We start from the raw sequence: 22,602 nt of genomic DNA on the forward strand, positions 1-22,602 counted from the left end.
AAAACATTCTAAAAATGCACCTTTTGTACTTTAATTATTATTATTGTTTTTTCGTTGGCGACACGGTGGCGCAGTAGGTAGTGCTGTCGCCTCACAGCAAGAAGGTTGCTGGTTCGAGCCTCGGCTGGGTCAGTTGGCATTTCTGTGTAGAGTTTGCATGTTCTCCCTGCGTTTGCGTGGGCTTGCTCTTGGTGCTCCGGTTTCCCCAACAGTCCAAAGACATGCGGTACAGGTGAATTGGGTTGGCTAAATTGGCCGTAGTGTATGAGTGTGAATGAGTGTGAATGGTTGTTTCCTAGAGATGGGTTGCGGCTGGAAGGGCATCCACTGTGTAAAAATGCGCTGGATAAGTTGGCGGTTCACTCCGCTGTGGCGACCCCGGATTAATAAAGGGTCTAAACCGAAAAAGAAAATGAATGGATGAATTTTTTTCATTTATTTAGCAGTTTTTTTTCTTTTATCACTTAAGCACTCGTTTTCTAGAGTTTGTCTTAATGCAAAATAACATTAACAACGTGTAAAACTGTTTAAATGATTTGTTTTCATAAAATGAATTCACAGCTAAAAATTATGTATAAACTATTTTGTTTTAAAACTAAATCTGTACCTAATTTGACTGGTGGACATCTCCATGATTGAGGGTAGGGGATACATTTGTGCAGATGTAATAAACATTAAACTTTTATTTTTTTAGACAATCATCATACAAAACATAATGGAAAATTATGTTATATATAATAGTTATACGTATTTATTTTGGAGCCCTCAGATTTCCTTGAGCCCTAAGCGGCTGGTTATCTAGCTTATTGGTTAAATCAGTCCCTGCATAGGCTGTTAAATAGGAAAAACTGCTCGACGTGATGACGTAGGTAATATGCAAGTTGAAGTATGGCGTAATCTAGTGACATTTAGCGACTTTTCAAGCAAAGCTTAAGGCCTTTTCATTGAAAATAGTTGGCAACACTGCTTCGCTTGTCAGTCCTTACGACAGACTGTGAAGAAAAGCTCTGAAAAAACATGCACAACTTTGCATTATCCCATATTATTAAGACGCCGTGTAATGTAAGAGTGTTTTAATCCATTCAATAATACACTACCGTTCAAAAGTTAGAGAGCTCTGTACACAAAATACAAAAGTCTCATTTATTGGAGTTACGTCACTTGACAGCAATCTAATATGCCGCTATTTGATTACGTTTTTTAAAATCCAAACAGACATTACAATAGGGTGTATGCACAGCTAGTGTTTTTCAGCCAATGATGAACTTCCAGTGAAAGCTTAATGCGTCTATTTTAAATTTTCATAAGGTTACTTTTACAGCATTGATGTGATAGTGTAAAGCATTCATTCAGTTGTTCAGGCGTAAAACGAGATGAAAGACCGTTGAAATGCAGGGGAGGTCATTGGCAGCTGGCGAGCACAGAAACTCTATTGAAAATACTGGGGTAAATTTTAAAGTTATGGCGCGGAAAAATATAATATAACGCAGTGCTTTTTGTTTGGTCTGATGCCCACTTTATTTTGTATCTCAGCCAGCCAGTGAACATCGCTGTTTTTCAGATCTTAAAGGCAGTGATTTTGTATGGAATGACAATGGGGTATATGCCGAAGCATGCTATTACTTTTAATTTGCCAGTAACCTGGGTTAAGCGCTTCCGGCGAATTGAATGCCAATGCATAATCCAGTGTGTTAAAGGTCTGTTTTCTTTAAAAATCAGCGATCTCCATTAGCTGAGTGATATCCGATTTAAAGTGGGTCTCAGATTGTACTAGAGGCGCTGCATTAAATTACATTTCCCCCGCCATATCTTTATAATATGAGCATTTATTTTACCCCAGTATATTCAATGGAGCTTCTGCGTTAGCCTGCCGATTCTGACGGGCGCGTGCGAGTAAACAGCTTTTTGTCTCGTTTTACGCTTGAGCAACTAAATAAATGCTAAAGTTTATTTAACTGAATGTATTTTAATGACATTACAACATCGATGCTGTATAAGGAACCGTATAAAATGGAAAAAAGTTCACAATAACAAGCCACCGGAAGTGTATCAGCATGGGAACAGCACTAGCTCGGCATATACCCTATTAACTGAAAACCCTGGGGCTGACTGAAATTAAAAGTCCATGTGCAAATACCCCATTCCTGAATAGGGTCCTTTGGGAGTAATAGTCATTTGCTGATTTGATTCCAAAAAAAAAAAAAAAAAAACATTTAGTTTAATACTAATGTATAAATAAATAGTGATTATTTTGTAGGGCTCTTTTATGTATAGAGTAAAAAGAGCTTAAAGTACAGCATAAATTTGAATTTATTTTGTTACATTGTGCTGTTGTTTCTTTAAAAAAAAATCATAGATTTTAAAAAGTAATTTCTTAAAAAAATTTTTTTTATTAAAAATATGTACAATTGTTGGTGATATATTAAATCCTTAAGAAAGCTGTTTTTCTCCATAAACATAATAGTTGCCAAAAGAAGTGCTCTCTGAGAGTATATTTCAAAATATGGTCATGGGACGATAACCGTTTTCAAGGTATACTGTACCATGGCTTAGAAAAGTGAAGGTTTTAAAATTTTCTGTCATCCCGTTCATACCTTGTTTGTAAGATTGTTTTTTTTTTATTATTATTATTAGGACAACAGTATCTCCAGCAGAAAAGATATCCAAAGATGCCGTTTTAAATGGTAAAGAAATCAGTGTTTTTGAAACTAATGAAAACAGCACAGATCAATAACTCATTTGAATTATTTAGCCTGACATAAAACCGATTCTGATTCTGAAAATATAAATTTTTTTTCTCAAAATAAAAAATTTTGGCTGTGTCTGAAATCGTCTTCTGCTCAGAAGGTACTGCATTTGAATTTACTACTCGACCGATAGAAAAGTATGTTCTATACAGTATGAATGTTAGTACCATGAATGGAGCTTGGATGTACTATATTTGCCATTTTATATTTGTCATTATATTTGCTAGGCATGGGACGATAATTGTTTTCATGCCCCATTTACACGGGGCTTCAGCATCAACGCTTGACAGAGGGCGTGTCTGAAGCTGGGGCTGACACTATCGCCAGTGCAACGTCAGCCAATTAAATTAGTCAGCAATCGGCTACTGTCTGAGCTGGTGTATTTGCATACAGCAATCTGATTGACTGATGCTTCCGTCGGCGCTTGAAAAGTTGAGAAAGTCCCAACTTCTGCAGCGAGCAACACCTCTGAAGTGGCGCCGACAGATCCAAAATGCAGTTCGGCAACGTCTGACGTCACCCATTCAAAGTTTTAAAACCGTAAAAATTTTCTGCAATACCATTTCTAAGGTATGTGTACGATTTTTAATTTCCTTTTTTTCAGAAAGCACTATCTTCAGCAAAAAAGACATCCAAAATGCTGTTCTAAATTGTAAAAAAAAAAAAAATCTGTTTTTGAAATAAATGACGACATCAGAAGTCAATAATTCATTAGAAAGATTTAGCCTGACATGTTTACTACTCCAAAATATATAAAATGTTTCTCAAAATAAAATATATTGTGTTTAAAAGGGACAAAAGTTGTTGTTTTCTACCCAGACATTTAAAAAGCATTTATTTTAGAGCAGTAATCAATACAGCGAAACCGTGATATTTTTATCTAAGGTTATCATACCGTCAGAATCTTATACCGGCCCATGCCTACACGTGAAACACGCGATTCACTCTCATTCATGAATTATCTTGCATCTTGGGATAACGTAGTGTCCATTGGATGCGCTCTTCAGATACTCATTGGAAGTCATACTATGAATTCGGACATACTACTCAGCTCTACTGTTTATAGCATATTATATAGTATGGAAGTATACAGTTTCGGACTCAGCCATTGTGTTTAAAGTGGAAAAAAGTTATTATTTTTTCTCCAGACATTTAAAATTAATATATTTTAGAGCAATAATCACAATACCATGAAACCGTTATATTATTCTACAAGGTTTTCATACTGTTAGAATCTTATACTGGCCCATGCATACTAAAATAATATAAATAATAATAATAATAATAATAAATGTCTTCCATTTTCTCAGCGTCCTATGTCTATGTGCAGATTTTTCATATTAAAGGCAATGAAAATAACCTGTTCTTTGACATAAAAGTTAAATGACTGAACCTATACATAGCAACCTGAGAAGAAGGAAATGCACATTTTAGAAAAAATTTCAGATGGCACTAAGAGGATTTTGGATCTAATCTTCTTCTTCTTCATTCTGTCCAACAAACACATCAAAAGGGAACGTGGCCTTAATTTGCAAAGCTGAGTTGAAAGCTTGCAGTGTGGACTCCCAAGAATTGCATCTCGTTGAAAGACTTTGCGGGGCCACTAGCCAAAAGAAAATCACCCACGTTCACAGTTGGCACTGAAATATCTTTTACACAGGAGGTGGAGCCAGATGCACTGTCCAATCAGAGCTCAGCCTGCAGATGATTGACACATTCTAGTTAAATTGAGTCAAAACATCAAAAAGAAATCTAATCCCTGCAGTTTTTTGCTCTTCCCTTCCTTTTTACCGCTTTTTTTCAGTAAGATTTACAGTTTATGAATTGCGAAGAGCTCATGCTCACTGTCTGTGTGTTTGTGTGTGCTTCGGTCAGTGTGTGAGTATGGCGATGAGGTCATCAATCGGCGCCGTCTCCGAGGGCTCCAGCAGTCTGAACATGTGGCTGAAGGTGATGAAGTGTGTGAAGAGTGTGTTGAGGTGCGGATGGAGCTCTACTGCGATGGCGTCCTGGTAGTGGACGCTGAACAGGTGAGCCAGTGTCCGAAAGAGCATCACAAACACCTTCTGAACCAGGAACATGAACCCTGGAGGAAATGATGAACCTGAACACACACACACACAGGTATGTAAATCATTGTTGCTTAATCTTCAATGGAGAGTACAGTTTTTATGGTCACATTTTATTTTAAAGGGTCACGAAACACCAAAACACATTTTTTGAGCTGTTGACAGTCGTATATGTGTCCCACACTGCTAAAAACACTATTAGGACACCTATATTTCACTAAAAAGTGTAAATTGGTTGTTTTTGCGTTATTTCAAGAAAATTCGTACTTCCGGTTTGAAATGAATTTTTGAAGCTGCGTCATGGCCATGACATAATAGCGTGTATTCCAGCATGCAGACTGGACGTCTGTGCCAGAGTGTGCCTTATTACGTCTTACAGTGTGATGCATTAATGCATGAGTAAAGCTTCGTTCAAACCAATCAGCGCACTCTATTGTGCAACTTCATTAATATTCATTAATGTCACCGTATTTACACGACAGAGACGCCACGTTGTGTTGGCAAAACAAGCGAGAAGTGTTGCTTTTATAGTTTGCTGCCGTTAAGTTTTGTTTTCATTTCCTCTCTGTGAGAGCTCAGAGTCACGTGTGGATAAACAGTGTACGCGACGCTCGACAACAATAACTTACGTGTCTAAGGAGGAACATTGTTTACCTGAGGGCTGTTCTCATCTGCAAACGCTGAGATCCGGATTCGCTTGTAGTCTTCTCTTCATAAAGACGCGGCTCTAGTTGCTGGTGATTGTCCTGTCTCTACAGATTTGGTAAGTGAGCGACCAGTGCTCTTTGTTTATTCAGTTTGTTCGTATCGAACTAAGTTAACTATTGCACCGATTGTACACATGTTAGCACCACAACCAAACTTTAATCTCGTGTAGGGTTTTTACCACATTTAGTGACCGGAATAACACACGCGGCTTTCTGACGCTACCTGCCGTGTGCAGCTAAGTTTCCGGGAAATGCTGAGGGTTTTTTTCTCTCATTCGCCGTGAGGTATCAAACATTGCATGAAAAATACACGCTTAGAGCAGTTCCTCGAATCAAATATCTTGTTTGTCGCGAGGGGCATGAATGAATTCCCTGAATGAAAGAGCCAAACTGCAGTTAAAGTCCACCATTTAATAATTTGGCCAATAATTCGACTACAGATGTCCATGTAGGTTAAACACCATCACTTTCTCCTCTGTGTTTATTTTGACTCTGAAACTCGCTCGTGCCCAAATAGACACTCCCACACCCTCCCACTTTAGTTCCTCCGACACTCCCCCCTAAACAGAGCTGGACACGCCCACTTTTCTGACTTTTTCCAAAGTAGAGGTGTGAAAACACCCTGCTGAAACGAGGGGGTTTCATGGCCCTTTAAGGTACAGTACAATTCCTGCTATTAAAGGGCCATGAATCCCTCCTGTCTCAGTAGGGTTTTCACACCTCTAGTTTGAAAAAAGTCAGGTATGGGGTGAGTCCAGCTCTGTTTAGGTGGGAGTGAGGGAAAGAGGGAAGGGTTTGCATGAAAATGGGAGTTTTCGTTTCAAGCATGTGCTGATTTTTAGAGGGGCAAAACAACACACAGACGCAGGGGAGAAAGACAGTGACTATGTTTACATGGGCATCAGTAATCGAACTATTTGCCAGATTATTAATTTGTCGACTTTAACTGCAGTGAAAACTGCAGTTAAACTTTTTACTGAAAACTTTTAAAAAGTTAATACAAAAAAAAATCAATAAAAACAAAGGAAATAATCTTTGGCTGTTTTCCAATATGCGTTCTTTTCTGTACTTGCGTTCTTGTGTCCTCGTGAAATGTCATCAACCGTCGCCAAAGTACTGTTCCAATTCAAAGTTCACATCTTTTCAAGTACACATGAAATTCCCGGATATGTACTTGCTCTGGCCTTTGGCCAAGGATGCATCGAGAGGTGACTTGTGCGAACTTGCGAAGCTCAGGTATCCCAGAATGCATCGCAATGTAACCAGCAAGCGCTAATGGCGGAGGAGGAAACCCGCACGGTTTTAAAAATACTCCTTAACTGTGTCACAAAATAAAGTTTTAAGAGTGTTTCAGGCGAGAATGTAGTTGTTTTAAACTCGAATCGGCAGTTTATTCACAATAATAGCGCTTCTTTAACGATGTGGCTCAGCTTATGCGGACTCCGACTCCCAGCCTGCCAGCGGGAGCTCCGTCATCAGCTCCCCCGCCAGAGCAGCTTTACTTCGGCCAGGCCATCTCGGACGTACCGCTGGATCTCATCTCTCCATTGTAGTTAAAACATGATATTTAATACATCTTGTGAATATCTAACGGACAGTTTTTGGTGGTATAAATCTATTATTTGTTCTCAGGTGTACTGTTTTGGCAGTGTTATTTTGTTACCTTTTATAATTGTCTTTAATTATGTTACCGCGTTGTACGCTTGTCTTTGATTACCAAATTGCTTGACGTAATCTTTATTTCTTATTGTGTATGTCTTTATGTCCTTTTGTGTGTAAAATGACCATTGTAGTTTATTAAATCTGATAATCAAAGACACGTGTCAGTGTATAATAACTCATTTTAATTCACATTTTTATGAATATGTGTACATTTTCTTAAATCAAAAATGTAGATTTATAATATTGATATAATATTAATTAAATCATTTTATTGTTAATGTACAGTGAAACTGATGAATCCATGGTGAGGTAAGTGACATTATAAAGTACACTGCTGTTCCATTTGAAGAAGTACCCGACTTGTGTCCTCGCGTCCTCGGGAGTTCGTTCTTCCAAGTCTGAACTTGGCAAGTCTGAACTTCCAAGGACGCAAGACCGAACCTTGCGTACTTGGTATTGAGAAACAGCCTGTGATCCCAAGTGTGTTGTCAAGCATCTACCAGTGTTTGTACATAATCAAGAAATCATTTGGGTACAGTCATACAAGTATTTGGGAATTTACATAGACAGGTCTCTAACATGGGACACTCATGTAAACTGGATTTGTGTAAAGCTTCACCAAAGACTGTATTTTCTACGAAGGTTATGGTTTTATGGTGTTGATAAGGAACTCATGTACTTATTTTATCAAGCTGTATTTGAGAGTGTTATCAGGTATGGTCTATCTACATAGTATGGCAATCTTTCTGTGAATCTGAAATCAAATTTTTTTTTAATATTATCAGAACTGCTACAAGACTAATAGGATCTAAAACTTTTACTAGTATACAAACACTCTACAAGCAATGCACTCTGAATGAAGCGAAAAGATTCTTAAGTAACCCGTCTCATCTACTCTTTCCATTTCATCTTTTACCTTCTGGTAGAGGATACAGGCTTAAGAACTCTTTTATTCCAGTGTCAATCAGACTGTTGAACACATGCTAAACCTGCTCTAAATGCTTAGCATATCTAAGTGGGAACTCTTGAAGTGAAGTTTCATAAACTAATTTCGAGAGGAGCACGTGATATGATTAAGCACAACTGGCCGCTCATCTGTAATCAGTAATAATCCAATCAGAGTGATCCTAGTTTACTGTAAATGGATCATTTTCTCCCTACTGCTCTATCTTCGTTTTGGAAGAATCCCCCTTCCACCCCATCTCCTCCTTTTTCTCTCTTTTCTAAAGTGGGAGCTCTCGAGACCTACCTGATCTCGGATTTCCTTATATGCTTATTGACTGTGCAGGAGCCCTGGGCTCAAATATCTCCAAGCTCAGGGTTCTCTCCCGGGACAGCATGCCAAACCTGCTATAAATGCTAAGCATATCTAAGTGGGAACTCTTGAAATTAATATATATTTTTTTTATTTGAATTAAAATTGCATTGCGTTTAGTTACATTGAATTTAATATTTATTTTGTATAACATGTCTTTATTAAGTTTTACAATGTTTTACAGTGAATTAAACACCATTTCTCAAAATGTGCCCCACATAGGTTTAGGAAAAAAGAATAATAATAATTTTAAAAACCACCAATCAAACTCGAATAAAAAAGTGATAATTTATTTTTTTTTATTTTTTTTAATCAAACTCTTGGGCTCATGGACAATGTAAAACATTGTTCTCTGATGAGTCCATCTTCACTAACTTTCCCTCCTCTGGGAGAGTTACGGTGTGGAAAAGACCCAAAGAAGCATACAACCCAGACTGTTGCATGTTGCCCAGAATGAAGCATGGGGGTTGATTAATGATGCATTGGGCTGCAATATCATGGCATTCCCTAGGCCCAATACTTGTGTTAGATGGGCATGTCACTGCCAAGGACCACCCAACCATTCTGGAATACCAAGTGCAGCCAATGGTTCAAACATTGAAGGCGGTGACTGTATCAGGATTATAATGCACCAATTCACACAGCAGGACTGGTGACCGAGTGGTTTGATGAGCATGAAAGTGTAGTTAAACATTTTCCATGGCCTGCACAGTCACCAGAACTTTATATTATTGAGCCACCTTGGAGTGTTTTGGAGAAGCGAGTCAGGAAACGTTTTCCTCCACCAGAATTATGTTGTGACCGGGCCACTATTCACAAAGAACGGTTCAGGTTCCCTTTGGCCACTGTGCAGAACTTGTATCTGTCATTTCCTAGACAAACTGATGCTGTATTGGCCACAAAAAAAGGCCCTTGGCCAGTGTTTCTCAACCACGTTCCTGGAGGACCACCAGCACTGCTTGTTTTGGATGCATGTCTCCTTAGTCTGCCACACCCGTCACAGGTCTTGCAGTCTCTGGTAATGAGCTGATGATCTGAATCAGGTGTGTTTGGTTAAGGACACATGGAAAATGTGCAGAGCTGGTGGTCCTCCAGGAACGTGGTTGAGAAACACTGCCCTAGGTCATACTAATCGATTATTGTGGTCTAAAACCAGGCGCTTTGGTTCCAACCCTCTATATATCTGTCTTTGTTACACAGTTTGTGCTGAAGCAAACAAAATTAGATGATAGTCAAGGGTATTTATAAAAATAGAAGAAGTAAGCACAATTATCAGAGCTTACACATCCCAAGGCCCCGCAAATCACCTCAGACCTCATTATTAGCTAGTAGTTTGGTTTAGGTATTGGCTAGGATTAGGGATGTAGAATAAAAACGTGCAGAATATGTACTGTATACATAAGTACTAATAAACAGCCAGTATCTCGATAGTAAGCAGGTGAGCTAGTTAATGTAATGACAATTGGTCCCTATACTAGTGTTCCATTGTTATTTTTTGTTATGAGAGCTTCATACCAACTTTGGTGGGGAACACGCGCTCATCTGTGAGTAACTCCTGGATGTAAGACAAGGCGTAGTCGATGTAGACAGGAGCTGAACATTTCATTTTCTTCCCATGTTCATCCGTCCATTCATACAAACTGAAAGCACAAACATAAACAGCTTTAAAAAACATGCTCTTTAAAATACTATAGATATTGAATTTACACTACTGCGTATGCTCGAGTTGTACTTTTGTGTTTTCACAGTCGTATTTGTGACTGTGTTCATTAAGTGTAATAAAATCCCTGTAATATTTGTTATCAGGGTAATTTCTTGACAGTTTACTTTAATAGTGAGATGTAAACAGAGCCATGCTGGTGTTTAGGTTCAAAGGATGCATGCTGTATGAATAAATTGTAGTTTCAGTAAATCGCAGAAATTTGCTTTCTTCCCACAGTGATCTTGTAGTTGTTCCTAAATCTCGCCTGTGATCCAGGGCTTTTTCTTATTATGCTCAGACACTGTGGAATTCTCCTCCAGTTGACATTAGGAATTTGAAGTCTCTTGCTGTTTTTAAATCTTTATTTAAAACCCTCATGTATCTGTCTTCTATTATCTGTTTTTATCTTTTATCTATGTTGTCTTGGTTTGTATGTAAAGCACTTTGATAAAGTAACTTTTAAAGCCACTAAATAAAATAAACATATTACTATTAATATTATTGTTAGTAGAAATATTATTATTATTATTATTATTATTACTTATTATTAATCATTATTATTATTATCAATAATTATAATAATTATTCTTATCATTAATTATTACTATTAGTTATGATTATTATTACTAATAAATATTATCATCATCATCAATTATTAATTATTATTATTATTATGATTATCATCATTAATTATTACTATTAATTATTATTTATGTAAATTATTACTAATAATAATAATAATTTATTTATTATTATTATCATCAATTATTATTATTATTATTCCCAGTGTTTTTTGCTATTGCTGTTGTCATTTGTTTAAAGTGACATAAAACAATAAGAAATAAAACCATCTTTTTTTTTATTTTTTATTTTTTTATTTAGCTTGATGAACTAAAATTAATCAAAATAAAAATTAATAAAAATCATAAAAGTGTTTAAAAAAACAAAAAGTGATAAAAACTGAACACATTTTAAATTATAATAAAAACTAAACGTTTATCATATATATATATATATATATATATATATATATATATATATATATATATATATATATATATTTTTTTTTTTTTTTTTTTAACTACATGCTATGCTATATTATTGATACGAAAAGGTAGTTTTGCTGTGACAAAACAAACCAATCTTAATTATGTAACATTAGATGCAAGTTTTGATATAATGATGTTTGTTGACAGTTCTTTTTGTGTTTGGTGATACCTGTATGTACAGTATGTGTGTATGCTTGACAACTCGAATTAAAATTCACAAATGATAACAACAACACTATTACACATTTTCCCAACATTAGTTGTTTACAAAAATATACATTAATTGTGTCATTTTATGTAATAAGAACAAGCTATTAAAAATCTAAATAGCTGAAAAATGATATTATATTATATTATATTATATTATATTATATTATATTATATTATATTATATTATATTATATTATATTATATTATATTATACTATATTATATTTTTCATTCATTTATTTTTTTGGCTTAATAAATTGAAGTGAGGGTTGGATTTTGGGTTATCGTTGTGTTAGAGCGCGCTAAAATACAGTTTGTACAATATAAGTAAATGTGTGTGTGAGTGTTCTGCTCACGTGTTTGCTGGGCTTTTGGCTGCTGGACACACTGTCGTTGAACAATATTCAGACAGAGCACTGAAGAAGAGTGTAGTGTGCTGGAAAAACGACACAGCTGGAAGAGATGGACAGATTGAGTTTGCACACACACACACACACACACACACACACACACACACACACACACACACACACACACACAGACAGAAGCTCTAAGAAGATGTCAGTCTTGTCATATTAAGAAGCAAGTTGTGTTTTTGTTTATGTGTGTTAGACAGATGTCTTGAGTGTCTGGTACTATATAATGTACCAGTTGTTACTGTATGCACTGTTAGCCTAGCCCAACACATTCCCAGCATTCCTTACGCATTGCTGAACATTATACATATGTTCACAAATATTTGGCATGTTTTCATGTCTAGTGCGTCCTTTCAGCCCTGAGTTTCTCATTCAGAAAACACTTTTGAGTGTTTCTTGTGTACAGTTTGTAATGACTAGGTGTTAACTGTACTGTATGCATGGGAACGTGTGTTTTCTTAGCATGTAATTAGCTAAGAATTATCTACTTCATATATAAAGTTGCTCACTGCTGTGTGTGTGTGTGTGTGTGTGTGTGTGTGTGTGTGTGTGTGTGTGTGTGTGTGTGTGTGTGTGTGTGTGTGTGTGTGTGTGTGTGTGTGTTAGTCTGTGTGTGTGTATGTGTGTGTGTATTCACATATAGGTAAAATGCAGGAAATGATTCTGTGTGTGGGACTGAACCGACTTCCCCTTTTTACTTTCATATTGTTTTGTTGAAACTTTGGTGCAGTTTCTCACTTTTTTAAGCACATGGTGTCTGATTTAGATTAACATGTGTCAAATAAGCAAACAGTTTTATGCATATACTGACCTGTTTCATTTTAGAATTGACATTACAAAAAAATTATTTGCTAATTATACATTACAGTTTCTTTACATTTTAGATTAGGTAAAAGTTGCACATGAATGTACAATGTATTAAAGAGGTGGTCCAGAGTGCATGTTTAAGGCTTGGTTGTGTTTATAAGGTGCAAAGCAATGTGTGCTCATGCTTCATTTGGAAAAAATCAGGTTATTTTTTCATATACCTTCAGCTGATTATATACAGCTACTCAGCTAACATCAAACGACTGTCATATTTCCTAGTTTCTCCAAAGACCCGCCCTCAAGAGGCTCTGATTGGTCAGCTAACATAATGGTTGTGAATTGCGGATCAGCTCCACGTCACCAGGAAGTGTCACGCCTCTACTAGCACAAGCTTTGTATCTGCTGTGTAAATATTGGCAGTCAGGGTAGCTGTCAGCCGTATCAGTTTGATCCAGAACGAGACAGAAAATGAAGAGGACACAGCTGAACCTTACACCTACTCTTTAAAGTAAGATCTGACAAGTGCCTTTCACATATATATCTTTTGCGAGTTCGTTATTTGAGATGTAGAACTCGGGGAAAGCGGCCGCATAGAGAGACACTGCAGCGCTGCTGAAGATTGTGGCTGTTTACAGCCGTTTGACGGATAAATATGAATTTGTTGCTAAATTGTTAGCGGTGCCGAACAGCATTTCTCGTTGCTTACATCCTTGTTGATGTCCTCGCTACACCATACTGTTAATGCTAGAAACTATGCATGCAATAGATCAATTGAGACAAATAAAAACACTAACAGGTTGTGGCTCACAATCCACAGCTTCTTCTATTAGGCTTGGAGCTGCTCCTTTGAGGAGTTTTTAACCGAATCCAGCACTGAACTGGGAGAGATTCTGGAAGCAGTCCTTTGTCAAATGCTAGAGCTATATATTTTTAATAATAATTTTGGAAGCCCAAATACAGAAACAGAAGGAGCTCTGTGGAAATAGCAGCGTTTGTACGGCATTTTAGCTTTCTCTGCTTTAACATTACAGCGCCTCTGACCACGCCCCCTTTGCTGAGCAAGGTGTATGCGTGTGGTGAATGCGCGTAACCTGAAGGGTTTGAACTCATTAACCCTGATTAATTTTTTGTAGTCCCCAAATTCGTTTGCTATAGGCTTTGCTAAGCTAACTCTGTAAGCATTGGACTGAACTTTGAACGCCTTACATTCAGAGATGTTGTTTATGTACACACAGCTACATTACACATCAACTAAAGCTTAAAATATGATATGGTAGTGGACCACCCCTTTAATAATTTGGTTAAATGAGTAAACGTGTCTCTATTAGTCTGATGTGGGTTGGGGCAACTCAGTGTGTGTGCATGATGTATTGGTTTTAGTGGTTTACAAGGACAATTATTTTTGTATAATGACATGAGTGTGGCATAGTTGTACTCTATTAAGGTGGTTTACGAGGACATGCCTGATGTCCTTGTTATTCAAGATGCTTTATTTTGACATGGGTTGGGTTTAGGGTTAGCGTGAGGCCACATAATAAGCAGCTGTTACTGTACAAAATACATTACCCATATGCAGAGTCCCTGTAAACCACCAATACACACAATACATATATGTGTGTGTGTCTGTTCGTGTTTTTGTGACATATCTGGACACAAATCTGCATAATGACATAGGTATGACACAGGTATTACAAAAAGCAGGTCAAATATGAGGACATTGGTGACGTCCTCATTTCTCAAAAAGTTAATAAATCACACAGAATCAGTTTATTTCAGAGAGTGATGCTGCACACTGTCTGCTTTGGTGGTTGGGTTTAGGGGTAGTGTGGGGTGAGGGCAATACAATATACAGTTTGGACAGTATAAAATGAATGGAAATCTATGTAATGTACCCACTTTTCACAAAAATGTGTGTGTGTGTGTGTGTGTGTGTGTGTGTGTGTGTGTGTGTGTATATGTGTGTTTGGATACTCACTGTTTGTTGCGATCCACTCCTGCTGGTCGACGCCATGTGGTAGGGCTGAGAGGGTCAGGAGGTCGATGTCAGTGATGTTTTTGGACAAGAAATGATCTTTCAGGTAGGGTTTGACCTCCGCTGAAGGCACTATATGTAGACTGTTATTCTTCCTGTCGTTTTACACACACAAACACATGTACAGTTAGTGAGAATTCACAGCTTATTACATTTCTTCAACATGCACTTATGAATTTAAAAGTTACAGTGCTCACCTCTCAGCATAAATGAGTCCACCCCATTTTGAAAATGAATATTTTGATCCATTTCTCAGTGATTATAGGCAATGCATTTTGGTGCATTTAAACAAAACAGATATATTTATTAAAATAATATTTTAGTCATAGAACATCTTCAGAAATGGAAAGATAACACAATTCAATTCAAGCTAAATATTGCAAAAACAAAATGACAAACTACAACATTTCAACAGAATTTTATATCATTTTTGCTTCTGTTGATTTTTGCTATTTTTGACAATTTATATTTAATATTTTCTATAACATATACATTTGGGCTGATTTTTAAACCATTATCGTAAATTATTTTGTTAGATAAGCTCCACATTTGGCTTCAGCACTGACTAATCTAATGAATATGCACAAAAATAATTTTGTAAAGCATCTTTTAGAAAATATTCATGTAAATGAGAGATCTGTGGGGGTGTACTCATATTTGCTGAGCACTATACTACATTTTCACTTGACTGTAAATATTATATTTTAATATTGTAAAAATCTTTTTTTTTTTTTTTGAAGTTTCATTAAAAAATTTTATTCTTAATGCTTTAAAACTAATTTAAAGAATTAGTTATAGGGGAAAATAATGTGTTAAATCCTCAAACCTGTATAGTTAAATTATTTCACATTTCCGTATTAATTAAAATAAATAATAAAAAAGTAAATAAATGGATTTAATAATTTACTCATGATTTTAAACCTGTATGTATTTCTTTTGCATAATATAACTATTTTTTAAGACTGTTGTTAACCAAAAAAAGTTTTGGAGATGTGATAAATGGTCTGTAAAAATATCTAAATATCAATTTGTTAGACAGAACAGGGGAAAAGCATGGCTGTTGTAGTCTAAGGCAGTGGTTCTCAAACTTTTAAGCCAGCGACCCTCAATGTAAGATCGTCAAGAAGTCGCGACCCCCCCCCCCCCCCAACTACCAAAGCATATACAAACAATACAAAATTACTTATTTTAAGCTGTTCACAATATTTGAACTGTATTTACTATACATTACAGGGCTCAACAATAATATTTTTATAATTTAACCAATCCATTCGCGTTCAATTAAGAAGAGCGGGCAACCATTGCGGGCTTCGCTTTGTTTACTGCAGCAAGTTGACATGACAACTGTTTTAAACTGTTCCTGAGCGCTGCGTCTCAACTGCAAAGATGCATAATGCCTGAAATGTGTCCTAAATACTTTAATTTATTTACTTTAATTAATTTAGTCAAAGTAGACGGTTCCGATGACTCAGGCAAACTGTCCACAGTTTCCTCAACATTTTTAAATATGCGAATTATAAATTTATCCATCTCTGCAGTTGCGGTTTTCACATCCAGATGCGTGCTGTATTGATAACTAGCGAGTTATTCGCTGCACAGTTATGATGCTCCATTCACTTTTTTTTAAATACTAACTTCATAAACAGTAAAAGACAGTAATATCTTTATAAAAAGTAATATCTTATCTGAAATTATTAGCTTTCATGTGTATATTGAAAAATATATATTACAATCACTGAAAATGACACAATTTTTAAATTGCTCTCGCAACCCCTTGAAATTATTTTGCGACCCCCAGTTTGAGAACCACTGGTCTAAGGGCCAGTCCCAATTCTACCCTTATGCTGTGTTCACACCAGACGCGGAACGCGCGGATAAATCACGCTATTCGCGTGAACATTTGAGTTTACTCGCTTCATTCGTGCGTCAACCCCCGCTTTATTCGCCCGTCAAATCCGCTTCAATCGTGTGTCAAATTCACTTCAAAACAGACGTAGATTCGCGTGGTGGGCAGGGCTTCTGTCTGCCCGGTGATTCTAGCTTCATAGCTAAATGGCTAACATGAATTTTATTAAGAAACTATCAGTGTTTATGTGCTTTATGGAGACTGAAAAACAGCGTTGATACGTTTAGGGTCCTGTATGAGTCCACTGCATCCTTTCAGAGGTGCATCCAGCTCTGTGAGCTCATAAACTCCTCCAGAAACTGAACCTGGATGACGGAGATTTTCAGCGGTGCCTCTGACTGAGCCAAGCCCAGTTTGATGACTTGTTGTCGGTGTCGCCTGAAGGATTTGTCCCAGGACACCATCAACAGGTTCTACGTCACAATCACGCCTCCACAAGAGCAAGCTTCTGATTTGTTAACGTGGCGCGAATGTCTGCAGAAGTTCAGATTTTCGAACTCGAGAGATTCGCTTGAAACGCTCGTTAAGCGTGTCAAACGCTCAATTTGACTCACGCGTATCGCGCTATTCGCACCACGCCATTCGCGCATTTCGCGTCATTCGCTCCACGCCATTCGCGCATTTCGCGTCATTCGCTCCGCGCCATTCGCGCGTATCGCGCCGCAGGATGTCTATTCACGCGTTTGCATTGACTTAACATGTAAATCACTCGCGCTTGACGCACGTTCCGTGTCTGGTGTGAACGCAGCATTAGCCCTTCCCCCCCTTCGCCTTGTTTTGCACATTCACGTGAAGGGGTAGGGGTGTCCCAATTCTCTTTACCTTGAAGACGTAGGGCTAAGGGGAAGGGCTAGATAGCCATTTAAACTGAGATTTTTCAGGACCACACTTGAACCCAAGTGGTATGAAAATTTCCCAGAAATTTTTGTCATTATTACGAATTTTTACTACAACGTCCAAATCTTTTACAGTCTATGATTTTGCCCTGTAAAAGTCTGAAATTTCATTCATAATGGTCTTAAGAAGTCTTAAATTAGACTTGGGGAAGCCTGCAGAAACTCTGTTTAAATTTGTCTATGATGGTTATTCTTTTAGTCAAAATTAATTTGCGATTCATTTGATTAATTAATCGCTGCAACATGTAATTAATTAGATGAAAACATGTGCAATGAGTGACAGCTCTAGTGTGAATGTCTGTAGGCCAGGATGACTTGAATGTGAAATTCCTGCAGTGAGCTCGTCGGCTGGTTAATTAGTGTTGAAATAGTTACGCCGCTGAGCAAATAGCCTGCAGTCTGTGAACACACGGTGTGTGACGTTTCACAAGGACACACAGAGATGTAGTTTGTTTGGGTTTGTCATGTGTCAATTACTGTATTTACTAAAAGGGTTTGTATTTGCTTGTTCGGGTTTTCCGACAGCATTAGTGAGTAATCTGCACAGCATTACTGGATAGAGTGCTGCTTTCTACTGTACAGATCCCTCATTTCCCTTCATGCAAATGAGACAAACCGCACATATATCGGAGCATGCTGACCTGGAGGGAAAATAGACCTCCCGACTTCAGCCTTGAAATAACTGATAGTGTATGTTTGTGTGTAACAGGAGATTCGAGACGGTGGCCTTGTGCAAACTGATTAAAACACTGTCTGTGATGTGGAATGTTTTCCATATGGTGTCACAGAAAGTATTTGGTTTTTTACGCCACGTGTTGGAATGAATGGGATTGGATTAGATGCGGAATATCAAATATCAGTTGACGTCTGTCTTACAGCACATGCACTTTACACAGTAGCTAAAGCATTGCACTAATATGTTGTCTCATTATGTACCGAGCTGATTACATTCATAAGGTATTAAAGCTGACAAGATTCTCATCACACCCCAGTTATCGCATGATCTCATCCAAATGAACCACTGATGTCATTTTGTTTCTCAATAATATTGGCTTGCATATTTATTTTTTCAGTAGTTTTTACATCTTTAATAAGTGCACTGTTAAATAATTTTTACATTCGTGGAATATAATATCATATATATATATATATATATATATATATATATATATATATATATATATATATATATATATATATATACTTTTAAGGAATTTAATGTATATATGCACATTTTCAGTGTGTCGCGGAGTGCCACTAAACTGGCTAAACGTAAAATACTTACGTTTTCTCGTGAGATCAGGCTGGTCAAACAGATCATGTTTGTGGGCAATGGGCATGTGCTATTATAATATTATGCTATTGTTTTAAATACAATACAGCTAATTACTGCATTTGGAAATAGAAAATTCTTCTATCAAAAATGTCAGTTTTTCATTAGCTATTTCTCATACACTGTAAAAATGCTGCGCTCCACACAATTCAATATTATCCCAACACAAAACAATTGTGTTTACTTAACATATGTAGATGAATTGAACATAAAACAATTAAGTTGTCCCAAAAAAATCTCAAGAATTTTGTTGTTTCAGCTCATTTTAAATAAGTTCTTTGAACAAGGAGCAAAATATATATTTTTATACTGTATACAGTGTATTGCTGGGTTGAACAATTCCTTCACGTTTTACCAACACTAATCAATTAATTAACTTCATTAACTGAACAAAATTATTTAAAGATAATTCCTTGAATTTACTCGATTTTTTTTTTAAGTTAAGTGGTTGTAAACATTTTATTTGGGCTAAATTTAAATTTAAACAAACAAATTAAGTTGAACATTATAAAAGTTTATTTGTTTGTTTAAATTTAACACAAATAAATGGTTTGCAGTAGTTTTGCATGCAACACTTTTTTCAACGCTTTCACAAATTTAAGTGGATTGAACATATAACATTTAAATTAATCCTTAATCCTTGTGTTGCTACAACTCTGTTTCAGTAAGTTGTTTAAACAGCAGCAAAAGTTATTTTTGGAGTGTATTTAATGGCAAAAATTTAAGTGGATTGAACATATAAACAATTAAGTTGTCTCTCCCAAAAAAATAGTTTCAGCTCATTTTAAACAAGCAGTTTGAACGAGCAGATTTATTTTTTTTGACTGTAATATCTGCTGGCACCCTTTAACGTTCTTCCATACTATATAAAATATTTAATTCAGAATGTGCACATTGTTATGTTAAACGTTTGTTGTGTTCCCCTTTTAAATGCACTCTGATAACTATACCTCCATATTTTATGAGAACTTTTTTTTACATTTTGTTGGACTTTTGTTGCTTTTTCCCTCTTTTTAATGCACATATTATGTCTGTAGTTTAATAATAAATACATTCATTCATTTTCTTTTCGGCTTAGTAACTTTATAAATCCGGGGTCGCACAGCAGAATGAAACGCCAACCTATTCAGCACGTTTTTACGCAGCTGATGCCCTTCCAGCCGCAACCCATCTCTGGGAAAATCATGCTATTGTTTTAAATACAATACAGCTAATAATATTGCGCTTGGAAATAGAATATTCTTCTCTCAAACATGTCAGTTTTTCATTAGCTATTTCTCATACACTGTAAAAATGCAGCGTTCCACACATTTCAATATTATCCCAACACAAAAAAAATGTGTTTACTTAACAAATTTAGGTACATTGAACATAAAACCATTAAGTTGTCCTGAAAAAAATCTCAAGAATTTTGTTGTTTCAGCTCATTTTTAATAAGTTCTTTGAACGAGCAGCAAAAAAAAAAAAAAAAATTATATATATATATATATATATATATATATATATATATATATATATATATATATATATATGTATATATATATATATTAGGGATGTAACGGTATTGTAAATACCGTCATACCGCAATATTAATTTTTTTCGATATTACCGAAGTCGCATGACTCGGTAAAACTATAGGTCTTCTGAGAAAATTTGCTCAGGCGAATGAAGCGAACAGGAGATAGAACTACAATTGCCATCAGCCCATGCTTGACCATCATCCCTTGCGGTCTGTTGTCGCTACAGATCCAGTAATGCGGAAATGGAGTGTGCTGCTAGAAGCGGGGATGAAAAGAGCTGGAAAACTCTAAGGCCCCGTTTACACTAATGCGTTTTAGTTTGAAAACGCATAAGTTTTGCTACGGTTACGCCAACCGTCCACACTACGCCGGAGTTCTCGAGCGCCGAAAACTGCTGCTCTGTCTCAGTGTGGATGATGGAAAACGGAGACATCTGAAAACCGAAGCGGGGCTGCAGACATTCGCCTCTCTGATTGGGGCTTTTCCTGAATATTAAGTAGCCTAACACGCACAGTTCAGTCCTGCATTCTCTCTGTGTAAGTTCAGACTTAGCAAGTTTGATCAAGGCTGCAGTCTCTTCTTCTCAGTTTGATATGGAAAAGCAGATTATACCGAGGACACGGGTAAATCTTCAAAGGGAACAGTGTACTTGATAACTTCATTCACATCACCCTGGCTTGTTTCACTTTCTCAACAATAAAATGTAAACATGATTTAAGGAACTGCCTATTTTCATTTTAATATTAGCAATATTAGCTGCATAAGATGAGCGTCATCTTCACTGTGTGGATATTTATAACAAAACGGAGCCGATAACAACTGCCTCCTTTCAATTTCAGTGAAAATACGAAACACAGCCTCTCTTTTGCCAAAACACGTTACCTGAGAACAAGTAATAGATTCCAATGCCCAAAGTCAGGGAATATGTCGTTAGATAAAGACAACAAGATAAATGAAATATCACGTTTAATAAATATAGTGAGATTAGATCCAGCGGGAGATGCTTGATGAGAAGTCCGACTAGCAGAGCTCTGATCTGGGTAGATGGGCTGAGTGTGATTAAATGTTGAATGTGATGAGTTTTCAACAATACTAAATTGAAACTTAATTTTTTTTACATGGTTTAATAATTTTTTGTTATTAAAATTGAAGTTCCTGTTTCAAAGCTTACAGATAGATGGCTAATTTGTATGTCATTGACACTTTTTTGGAGTATTTTCATAAGTTTTGTTTTTTCCTGTAAATGATTCAATAAATACCGTACCGTGACATTCATACCGAGGTATTACCGTACCGTGAAATTCTGATACCGTTACATCCCTAATATATATATATATATATATATATATGTGTGTATATATATATATATATATATATATATATATATATATATATATATATATATATATATATAGTGTATACACTGTAAAAATGCTGCGTTCTACACAATTCCTTTATGTTTTACCAACACAAATTGATTATATTAACTTGTTCGCTTTCACAGATTTAAGTGGATTGAACATATAACATTTAAGTTAATCCCTAATCCTTTAAATAAGTTTAAATACGTAGTTTAAACAAGCAGCAAAAGTTTATTCAATGCTTACACACAGATATTATGCAGAATTTTATATATATTCCTATCAGCCAATGTATTTTAGTCTCCACTCATGCACAGGTGCCCAGTATGTAAATACACAGCCACAGCAGGTGTGTTTACCCATAAACCCTTATACAGAGGGTCCGTATGGTCACACTCAAACACGCATGCAAGTTTCTCTTGACTTTGAGAGAATGAATCTACTCCAGAAATGCATGCATGGCGCATTCTTTATCTAAAGGTATGCCGGCTCTTATCTCTTCAGCTGCTTCGGTCTGATGTGTACGTTCCTTATGTTACTGATGTCTGCGAGGGATATACTTACACTTTGAACAGGCTGATGTTGTTGTAGTTTGCTTTGAGAGCGCTGATATCCTCTTCATCAGAGCTGTTGTAACTCTGACATCCCCCCATATCCAGAGCGCTTCTACCCATGAAAGTCCTCAGAAACACACACACCCCTCATTTATAAACACTGACACACTCGACACAGAATCACACACACAGCAGATCCATTTCGGTGCGCTGTCTCCATCTAAAAATACATCCAGTTTTGCAGTCTCCGTTTTTCTGGCGGGTGAATGTGTGTTTGTGTTCTGTCCACTGTTCTTTGTGTGTCTAATTTCTCTCTC

The 22,602-nt window shown here is 36.5% G+C and overlaps 1 protein-coding gene and 1 long non-coding RNA gene across 6 annotated transcripts in view; one reads left to right on the plus strand and one right to left on the minus strand.

The window, feature by feature from the left end:
- LOC141378807 (uncharacterized) overlaps positions 1-6,524 on the plus strand; it is a 42,636-nt gene extending 36,112 nt beyond the window's left edge. Inside the window, exons 5-6 of the long non-coding RNA XR_015514684.1 lie at positions 4,623-5,540; positions 6,282-6,524. This is a non-coding gene — a long non-coding RNA (uncharacterized LOC141378807). The remainder of the gene's footprint in view (positions 1-4,622; positions 5,541-6,281) is intronic.
- On the minus strand, positions 3,506-22,602 carry LOC799520 (MOB kinase activator 2). Of its 5 annotated transcripts, none has more exons than XM_087292958.1 (5): positions 22,296-22,602; positions 14,659-14,810; positions 11,817-11,913; positions 10,016-10,140; positions 3,506-4,851 (listed from the first exon to the last, which is right to left on the minus strand). In XM_087292958.1, exons 1-5 carry the CDS (start codon positions 22,403-22,405, stop codon positions 4,619-4,621), a joined length of 717 nt encoding a protein of 238 aa, XP_087149084.1. In that variant the 5' UTR covers positions 22,406-22,602; the 3' UTR covers positions 3,506-4,618. The 5 variants fall into 5 exon arrangements, 1 of the variants encoding a protein (XP_087149084.1); XR_015514610.1 differs by lacking the exon at positions 3,506-4,851 and adding an exon at positions 7,960-9,455 and having other exon boundaries at positions 9,630-10,140; XR_015514609.1 differs by lacking the exon at positions 3,506-4,851 and adding an exon at positions 8,597-9,455 and having other exon boundaries at positions 9,615-10,140.

This window comes from Danio rerio, chromosome 18 (genome assembly GCF_052040795.2).
Source record: "Danio rerio strain M-AB ecotype USA chromosome 18, GRCz13ab, whole genome shotgun sequence".
Classification (NCBI taxonomy): Eukaryota; Metazoa; Chordata; class Actinopteri; order Cypriniformes; family Danionidae; genus Danio; species Danio rerio.

Coding starts and splice junctions, on each gene's coding strand:
- LOC799520 (XM_087292958.1), bottom strand. CDS start 22,405: ATGGGTAGAAGCGCTCTGGATATGGGGGGATGTCAGAGTTACAACAGC. Junction 10,141..11,816: donor GCCAAAAGCCCAGCAAACAC/GTGAGCAGAACA, acceptor TTGTGCTTTCAG/TTTGTATGAATGGACGGATG. Junction 4,852..10,015: donor CGTGTTCCCCACCAAAGTTG/GTATGAAGCTCT, acceptor GTGTGTGTTCAG/GTTCATCATTTCCTCCAGGG.